We start from the raw sequence: 9995 nt of genomic DNA, 5'->3' as shown, positions 1-9995 counted from the left end.
ACGTTCTGTGGTTCTGTGTGGTTCTGTGGTAGTAATGGCAATTAAAGCTATTGTTGTTGAGGTTAATGCTGTCCTATGACAGCTGAGGTATGAGAGAAATTATTCTTTCCTGCCTTATGCTCCTAGGGACTGATCTTACAGTCCAGTGAGTGGTTAAATGGTAGCTTTCTACTTGTACAAGTGAAGTAATTAGCTTCTGCTGTAAGGAGAATTGGTATTCAAAAGTAAAAGCTCACAGAACACAAGGCAATCGATGCATCTGACCATATTATTGAAGAACACAGATTACCTTCAATTTTTCATCCCTGGCCTTTCTCTGCTGAAATTGACTATCTGATGGTCTTGATGTGTGGTAATGCTGCAGGAAAAAGTGAAATGGCACTTTTAAGAAAAAGAATACCAAAGATTCTATGAGACATGCGACTTTACTTGCATTAGAGGACTGTATTACTCATTGGTTGCAGTTAGAGTTCTAGTAAAGTTTTCTGTACAACATCTAGTAGAATGCTGAATAGTTCTCCTGTTTAACATTGTGATAGTCTTTTCTGTGGCCTCTAAGTGATACAAAGGCAGACATATATTAAATCAAGTTTCCAGTTTCTTTGAAGTGCTGTTGGAGTGTTGATTTCCTGCACCATGATAGTAGTTTTCCTCTGACATATGGAAGTAGCATCTTAGTTAATCTGTTTGGTGATGTGTGCAAACACTAGAGCTGTCAATAGTCTAAACAGATTCCAGCAAGAAAACCCAGCATATGTTTTGGAACACTTTTCCACTGTTGGACAGTTCAGTAGTCTGGAAAAAAAAGCATTGTTTATGAAATCCTTGTTAATGTGATACTTGACTTGAAATAGTGTTACGACCAACACATTCAGAAGTAAATACAAGTATCCTATAGCTGCAGGTTGGTTGATTTTTGTGTGCTTGATAAGTAGGCTCAGTTGTTTCAAAAACCAATTAGATTTTTGTGATAAAGGAATAGAGAGATTGATAAAGTGAGTTGTAAATCTGTCACTGGTCAAATCTGCCACTTCAGTGATACTACCTTTTCTTCAGACTGGTTGTAGTCTGTTTCTTAGAATTAAGAAACAGCATGAGCTCTTGGAGAGTCCATTGCCTTTCAGCAGCTGATTTTAAGTTCATTGTTCACAATGCAGGAGTTAAAGGAAAATCTGATTTAATTAGAGAGTCAGTTATATTTGAGAAATCCTCATACAGTCCCTCTGTAGCTTCTAAATATCAAGATACTTAAGGCAAGAACAAGCTTGCATGCAAACCGGTGTGGAGCTGGCATTGCTGGCTAGCTAGACACTGTTGACTCCAGTTGATCATTTTACTAAATACAACAGGAAAAAAAATTGTTAATGATGATTGTTACATTTGTATTTGGTAAGTACCAGAAAACCCAGATAGCTCCTCTGGGCAACCAAGTTGAGAAACAAGTTAAGTGTAAAAGTTGTATCTATTTATATCCTATAACTCTGAGATACAAATATGACTTATTTCAAAGCAGTATTGAGATCTTTCTTAGTTGAGAGCAAGCAGATCCCAAGCATATTTTTTCTGTCTTACCACCTAGCTCTTGCAGATCTTGGAGCTTGAAGTATCTATTGTAGTAATAAAGGCTTCCAGAGCTGAACAAGTGTTATGATTGCTCTGTTTGAATATAGCGGAAACTGCTAAATTAGGAGTAGCATCTTGGCAGATTATTTTGATAACCATCTGTATGTGGTGATGGTGTGTTGCCAACTGTTCAAGTGGTGTTGCCAGAGTTGGGTTTCGGATTTGTTAGAGCTAGAGTAGCAGAAGCCTAAGCAGACAGGCAAGATTTTGACAATTTGAGAGTGTTTCTGGTTTTGCCTTTCCTGTACTCACTTTGTAATGTCATCTAATCTTACAAAGAACACCAGGATGGGTGGGAATGGGAATTTTGGGAACTTGGTTGAGGGAGTGTGGATACTGAAGAATTTGTTCCATGCCGTTAGAGGGAGAAGTGTTGACCTACTAGGTAGAAGAACAATGCGAATAAATGTCAATGGTGTATAACATATATATATTTGTAGCTTAGAGTAGTGATGGTTAAACAGCTAGAAGCTTACCTGTGCAATCATAGGAAAGAAATCCTCTCCTGTTGCATACTTGAACTTCTAATAAAAACACAGGATCAGAATAATGAGTACATTTTTTTTTTTACTATAGAGGAGGCTTGTAAAGGGTATTTCCTTATGTAAGTAGGAAGCTTGTGCATGTTTGTTTAGTAGGTGTAAATGTTTGAAGTGCTTCCCATAGGCTTTACTGTGGGTGGGATGGGGAGAATATAATTGTTTCTGGCTTTATATGTTTAGAACTCTCATATCTTCCTGTAGTAGAAAAATGTGATCTGTATTAACTGGAAGCACTCTGTGTCTTGTTTCTCCCTCACATTCTTGCAGAAAGCCACAAAGAAAACTGACAAACCAAGACCAGAGGAGAAAGATGACCTAGATGTAACGGAGATGAGTAATGAAGATCTTCAAGAGCAACTTATGAAGTATGGACAAAATCCTGGCCCAATTGTAGGTAGGTCAACTGAACAAATATTCATCTGTTCGACATGTATCTTACTAAACTTCAGTTCTGAGTACTCTGTGACACCGTTGCTTATTAAATTTAGTACCAATACTGTTATGATCCTACTTCCCACTTGAAGATTTCATTGAGCTATTCCCATTGAGAAGATTTGAAGCACTGCAGTGCAGGCAAGTCCACAGTTTGTTCCTCTTGTGGTCTGGGCCAGCTGGAGATATTCCACCTTCTGTTCTGAGGCGTGTAACTGTTAGTTAAAGTTCAGCACTGAGGTTGAGATCTGGGGCCTGCTTAAATAGAAAATACATCTTACATAATAACCTAATAACATTGAGAGCAGAAGGAGAACATGGAATTTCCCCTTCCCTAGAGCGTTTTCTACTCACTGCGTTCTGCAGTAACGTTTTCCTTCGCTAATTTTTTTTGGACTCCTTGAACCTAGCGTTCTGTCCTGCATGCTAACCTATATCAGGAAACGTCCTGACCCTAACTTAATCTCCTGCCTTTGGCACTCATCTGTGATGTGGGATCAAAGCTCCTTGCTTTGATGGTTTGTATACCAGCCTAATGGCAAGAGACTTTTTGAAGAGTTGTGAAATCAAACAAGATGGTCACCTGTAGTGTGCTGAGCTTTCTGTGGAATGTTCTTGAAATCCTGAGTGGATGAAAGTGTCAGTAATGACGCCTGGAGTCCTGTGTGTATTCATAGTCTTATGTATAATGTTTTCTGTTAGCTGTTCCTGTATGCTTTCCCAGTCAACCTGTTCCTCTTGAATAGCGCTCAGATCTTCTGCAAAATTCAAGTACCTATGCAGTCCACTGGAAAAACGTTCACATTTGGTCTACATAAAAGCCTTAGTTCTTACAGGGTATGGATTCTGTTTTGTGTGAGTCTGTCAAGTTCTTTTTAAGGGTGGTGTCCTCTTACCTGAAGTCTACTAGGGTTAGATTTTTCTGCCACTAGCAGCTTAGGCACCAATCACCTTAGAAATTTTTGCCAGCACAGTCCTGACATGAAAGAGGGTGCTAAGACTTGATACCTTTTAGTTTTAAACAGCTCTCCTCTTAGATCAAGCGAGTCATCCTGATGACTAGGTGCAGCAAACAAAAGTTCTGTTGTTGCTGCTTACTTGCACCACTCCCGATGCTTATTGCAGTGAATTTGCCAACAGGGCAAAGGTTGAACTAAGGGAGAAGGGACGTTAATTCCAGAGTAGAGGGGTTAAGAGGATAATAGTGGAATCTGCATGCAAACTGTTGCCCTTGCAATATCAGTCTCACTATTTTTTTTGAGGACATAACTTGTATAGTGCAGTATATGAAACAAAACATCAAGAAACAGGTAAGTTCCCTTTCTGTAGATAAATGCTTGTAACTTTCAGTGTGCTGACAGGTCTGTTTATCTGAAGAATTCTTTTAAACCAAAAAGTTAGAAGCCTTAGAGGTAGTGTTATATACCTAGAGGTATATGCATTGAGCCTTACAGAGTGATTAAAAGAAAACTCAAAACATACATTTAGAGATTCCTAAGGAATATATGACAACCAAGGTTTAGCAATTAAGTCAGAAAAGATGAAAACTCTTGTCTTTAACATGTATCCTTCTTTTTTATAGCTACTACTAGGAAACTTTATGAGAAAAAGCTGTTGAAACTGATGGAGCAAGGCCCAGAACTGAAGGCACCTGAGCCTCTCCCACCGACTTCTTCAACTGCTGAGAACACCAGACAGAATGGAAGTAATGATTCTGACCAGTACAGTGACAATGAAGAAGGTAAGACTTGTGGAACTATTCAAATTAAACATCAGTAATACTTGCAGTAGAAGAAATATCTAAAGATGGTATAATATGGATGTTAGGTGAGGCTTTAAGATACTGCTGTAGACCATGTGACTTATGTACTGGATCATGCAGTACTAGCACAGTGATCCAAGTTCCTGTTCTGGGATACTTTTTACTACTAAACTGTTACCTTTTGTCCATTTTCCCCAGATTGGAGCCTGTAAATCTGATAGGTAGGAGAACTGCATATTATGTGTTCCAGTGTTCCTTGCACTTCATCTTTAAGTTCAAGTGCAGTTTTGTCTTACTGTGCTCACAGTAGTTGTCTTTACTATGGGGTAGTGTATGAATGTTTGTTTATTAAACTTATGTACTTTCTTTTAATGTCTCTCATATATGACTCAATCCCTTTTATGCTCTGCCCCTTACAAACTTTGGGGTGGGTATGTTTTTTGTAGTTTCAATTCAAGTTTATATCAAAAAAAGTGGGGGTGGGGGAAGTGGAACCTAAACCACACTGCCATCCATCTTACAAAGAGTAAAACCAGTGTAGGCTTTAAAAAGTGTCTTGAATGGAATGTTAGAAGATGCTTATTTTGTGTGGTTTCGTTTTGGGTTGGTTTGTTGTTTTTTTTTTAGCAGAGACTTCCATGGAGATAGGACTGAAAGATTTGAAACACAACGAGGAACTCAGTGGATCTCCCTTGCATATTTGGTCTTGTGTTTGAATTTCTATCTCTTGCACTTTTTGGGGGGAAGGAATGTTAGAGAGAGGTTGTTTGGTTGGTTTTGAGTTTGGGTTTTTTTAGGACACCCAAGAGCCCAGTTAAAACAGCTATCTCTTTATACATGTATGCTTCATCTAAATAACAAACTGTTCAAGCACTGAGGGAAAAAAACCCAACCAACCAAAAAAAACCCCAAAACAAAACCGAACAAATCCTCCCTGCTCCCTCTCGCCCAGAATTAAAAGGTTTCTATACATTAATGCTTAAAAGATAAGGGATGTTAACAAATAAACTCTAAATCTGTTGGTGTAATGCTACAGAACTTTAGAAAGGGGGTGGAAATAATACATCCTCTCACTGGTAAGGTAACTGCTGACCACTCATGCTGCTTCAGCCCCAAAAAAGAGTTTTATATAAAAGGATCTATTTTAACGGAAACTATGCTAACAGCCTAAACAGTGTAGAAAAAGCTTCAATACTCTTACTCTGCAGTCAGTGGTATAATGGTATTTTGGTTAAAGCAATTGCAATTTGATGCCAGTTTCTAAATGGAACTGCTGGATTGGTCAAAGCTTATCTGAACTATAGGATTTTTAGGGCAAAACTGAAATACTTGTGTCAGTGTTTTAAAAGAATTTCTAAGGTTATTCTTCAGAAGTCTTCTTTTATGTTTAATGGGAAAACGTACCTGTGTCTCATAAATTTTTAAGGAAATGATAATTCATAAAGTTATGTTACCTCTTAAAATGAACGTCTATTAAACTACAGTTGGTTTAAACTAGTTATATTAAAAATCGTTACAGATCTGAAGACTGAGCTGACGCTGGAGAAGAGAGAACCATTGAAAGCCAGGTCAAAGGCTCCAGTAGCAGTCAAACAAAGAAGAGTTGTTGAACACAACCAGGTATGTTTAATTTAATGGCATCTGGAATGGCTATTAACTGCAAGTGGCGTGCTCGCTAAACATGTTATTACTTTCACCATAATCACATTTGGCTGAGTTGGCTGTGCTGTCTTTTAAAAGTTCTTTCAGAAAGCCTGTTCTAATACAGCATGAAAGTCTTTTGGATTAACTATAGCTGTTGTTTTTAGCCTGTCTGATAATATTAAAAATTATAGTCTGCTAAAAGCTGTTTGTCTGACTTTCCAGCTGCTGTAGCACCTCTTAGAGAAAAATAATAGGCAACCTTAACATGTTTAGTTTTGGAAACGTAATGGGTTTTTAAGTTACGTGGGCTGGATGTTTGTAAACTAATTGACTCAATAAAAGCAGCAGTTTCCAAAAAAAAAAAGTTTGGAAAAGGTTGGGTTTTGTTCTGGGTGGTTTTGTGGGTTTTTTTAGGAATGTTTTAAAATACATATACATCATTTTTCTGTCTGGTTTGATATCTATAGATAAATGCATGCATTTTAAATACGACTGTTTACTTAATGTATTATATTTAAATCAGTCATTAATGCACTTTTTTCTGTATATGCCTAAACTTATATATATATAGAAGTGTGTGCATGTATGTACACACATGCACTAGCTATCTATATAACGTTTTTTCCTCAACTACGCGTGTAGCAGTAGTACTAGAGTAGACATTAAATTTTTGGAAAGCTTCTCCTAAAAAAAAAGTAACAAGTTCAAATCTTGCTGTATGTACTACTTGTCATTTACTTCTAAATAAACAATATTAGTTCTGTTGTCTTGGTGAAAGAAAGATTTTTACAGAAGCACCTCAAGTTTTCAAACTGCTGGTTGAATGATGTATTTGATAGTTGGTGGCAGATCTGTCCTTGTGATGTGACGGTGTCATTAAATACGCTGTTCCCCAGCGTAGCTTACTTAGGATTGATCTTTACAGTGTTAATATTCTGACCAATATGTTGTGGAGTTGTGCTACAGTAAAGGACTTGTACAGAAAACATTCAGTGACTCAAAATCTGACTTGTTAGTAGCTTGATGTGTTTTAGCAGATCAGTGACTTTTCTCACCACTTTGTAGTATGGTAGATGCCAGATACTACCTGTTTAGGTAGAGTGTATATGTGTATAAATGTGTTTTTGCTATGGATGTCTCTTAAAGCAGGTAACATGCCACTATGTGAGCTTAGGTAATACAACAAAATTACAGAGTTTCATAACTAGTTCTGCTTATTTTTAATTGGATTTTTAGGGTACAAGCTGAACAGATTTCACTTCTGCAAATGAAAACACACACACATAGTTCAACACAGAAAATGTTCCTTAGTTTGTTCAGGCAACTGCTGCTCATGATGGTCTTTCTAATGGGAATCTGAATCTTGAGGGTCTTGTATTTTAAGATTACTATTTTTCCAAATCACTATTCACCCAGAAGTCCCTGCCAGCCTCAGTGTACCAGAGTTATTTAATTCAGTTATCAACAAACAAAGCTTCCTAGTTCAAGAGCCCACTTACAGAATAAAAGGTAAGAGACACAGTGATGTATTTCTGTGGCATTTTCAAGTGATGAGTGCCTACTCAATTTTTGTCATCCACTTTCACTGTAATAACATTAGGTCGGGTTTGTCTTGCAATCTTTTGCGTGTGGAGTATAGATGAAATATTTTGTGACTTGCATGTTTTAATTACCAGCAGTTAATGAAAGGAATATCACTTGATTAATCAAAAAATGATCTGATTTCAAAATGATGCTGAATTTCTCAGGAACTCTTAACTCCCTAACTTGTTTAACCTTCTACCTTTCAACTCCTGACTGCTGTGTTTAATAAAACAAACAAACAGAAACTCCCGAAACAAACAAACAAAAACCCACCAACAAAAATTTACAGCTGCTTGAAACTGAGAACAACTCAAATGTTTATGGCTAGCAAATGCGTGCTAGTCATATTTAGCTGAGACATGGACAATCGGAAAGATGTTGTATTTCTTTTTTTTTTGCCTCTTCCTGTGAAATTGGATCTTAAGTTTGCAGCTAATGTGTCGAGTGACCATACTCATTCTGCAGAATTATATGCAGCTCTCATGCACTGCATAGCATTGGCTCAGAGATTGAGGCTCTGAACAGCGGTGGGGCTGAATTGACTGAGTTTTGAGCAGGCTTGTTAGTCACTCCTAGGTCCTGTCCAGCACTGGTCTTGGTCCAGACACACACAGCTGAAAAGATTGTCTGTCATTTGGCATGGATGGGTGTTGCTGTTCTCTTAAGAAAAGATTGAAAATAAATAATCTTTAGGCAGGCTGGTGCAAATGAAATTGGATGGGGCAGTTAAACAGGCTTATGGGTCTTATCAGTCAGTTAGCAGTGGAGGGCTAGATGAATTTGAGCTCAGCTCTTTGTGCTTAATTGCCTCTTCATAGTCAACTGGAAAAGTTGGAAGAAACCCCTAATTTGAACTCCCCCTTTCAATCATGTAGATGAATATAGAGTTGGAGTTCAAAACTGAGCCTAAGGGCTCAAAGTAGATGGCAGTGGACAGAAAGAGGTGGGTTAAACAATAGGTATGTTAAGAAATCCTGGCAAGGCAGAAATACTCTCTCTCCTTAAGACTTTGGTTAGTGACATTCTGAGTGTGCCATTTTCCTACTCCTCCTTGCATTTTTTTGACTACCTGTGTAACTGGTAGTCTTAAATTAAAACATGCAGCATTGGAGCTGCTGGAACACAAATTTTACGTGGCATACACCCAATTAAAAAAAATTTGGTGATAGCTGAGGTAAACATAATCTGTCGTTTCACTGCTCATGAGTACGATGACAGTTAAAAGCAGGTGCTGAATAGCACTTATTTACATTATTGTAACGTTCTCTGGTTATATACAGAGCATTGATGTATCTAAACATGAGTATTACATTCTATAGAGGTTTTTTTTTGTTCAGATATTTGTGAGATAAGCAGATAAGGCCTGCTTAATTGACAGTGAGGATAACTGTAACTGTAGGATACTTTTTTGTTTAAATTTTGATTGTTGAATGTGCTCTGCTGAAGTCTGGATGTGTCTTACACAGTAGATTCTGGTATTTTCCTAGACTTTTCATGCAAGAAAAAACTTGAAACCTGGTGTATAAAGCACATGACCAACAAGCATCTGAGAAACTGAGAAGAGAGGCGGTTATGTACTTATTTACTGAAGTACTTCAAACTTTTCTTTAGAAGAAAATAAGTCCCTAGTCTAACAGCCTGGGGCAGGGCAGCTCTCTGAGAGAATTGCCTTACTGCTTTCTTGAGTGAAATGTGTTTGAGTGGAACCACTCCGAAATTAGTGTTTTTCTCTAAGCTCCTAAAGAAGACCTCTCAAATAGAAGAGTGTATGGGGGGCGTGGTGAGGAGTCATGATTGAAAGTTGCAGGTTAAGCTTTTCTTAATAGGGAAGAGGGGTTGGGAGATCTTTCATCAGAAGTCTGTTTAATTTGGAAAGAATATTGGAGACGTAAGCTGAAATCTACAATTCTATCGGAAATACCTGAATCTGTTTGGACTTGAGGTCTGTGCATAAATACATGTCATTTGGTTTTCAAAGTAGTTCCACAACTTTGGAGTAAAGCAAAACACTTGTGCTCCCTCTGCTGGATGTGTTGTAGCTGTAAACGTTAATCATAAAGCCACTCAGCTTTTTGTTTCACTGGAGTAACTTTGAAGATACAAGTGGGGAATGGACAAAGGCATTGTTAGACTTTTTTTCCCCACTCTGGAAAAATGAATGCTTTCCATCTTGCTCCCTTAACACATTGTTTCGGGGCCGATACTGTTCCAGTGAAGTTGTTTCTGCTGTTAGACCTGCAATTGACAGATTGCAGTTGCACCTGTTTATAACTTCCATTGGCACTGAGTATAACTTTGAAAATTTGGTAGTACATCAATGCATGAGATTTCAGTATTAACAAAGTAGAAACTTTTATTTTTAAACTTAACCAAATAAAAAGGGAAATCTTGTATATAATCTAGGAGAA

The 9995-nt window shown here is 37.7% G+C and overlaps 1 protein-coding gene across 1 annotated transcript in view; it reads left to right on the top strand.

Moving 5' to 3' along the window:
• Positions 1 to 2432: 2432 nt before the first annotated feature.
• The window catches only part of LOC104548494 (lamina-associated polypeptide 2, isoforms beta/gamma-like), a gene marked incomplete at its 5' end in the record, with an annotated part of 14511 nt that continues 6948 nt past the window's right edge, over positions 2433 to 9995 (top strand). The window contains 3 exons of the mRNA XM_010194521.1: positions 2433 to 2559; positions 4180 to 4338; positions 5879 to 5979. Coding sequence (XP_010192823.1) covers positions 2433 to 2559; positions 4180 to 4338; positions 5879 to 5979 — 387 coding nt within the window. The remainder of the gene's footprint in view (positions 2560 to 4179; positions 4339 to 5878; positions 5980 to 9995) is intronic.

The sequence above is a fragment of the Mesitornis unicolor genome, unplaced genomic scaffold, assembly GCF_000695765.1.
Source record: "Mesitornis unicolor isolate BGI_N332 unplaced genomic scaffold, ASM69576v1 scaffold30411, whole genome shotgun sequence".
Classification (NCBI taxonomy): Eukaryota; Metazoa; Chordata; class Aves; order Mesitornithiformes; family Mesitornithidae; genus Mesitornis; species Mesitornis unicolor.
The sequence above is the reverse complement of the archived record's forward strand: the minus strand, read 5'-3'. Positions and strand labels throughout refer to the sequence as shown.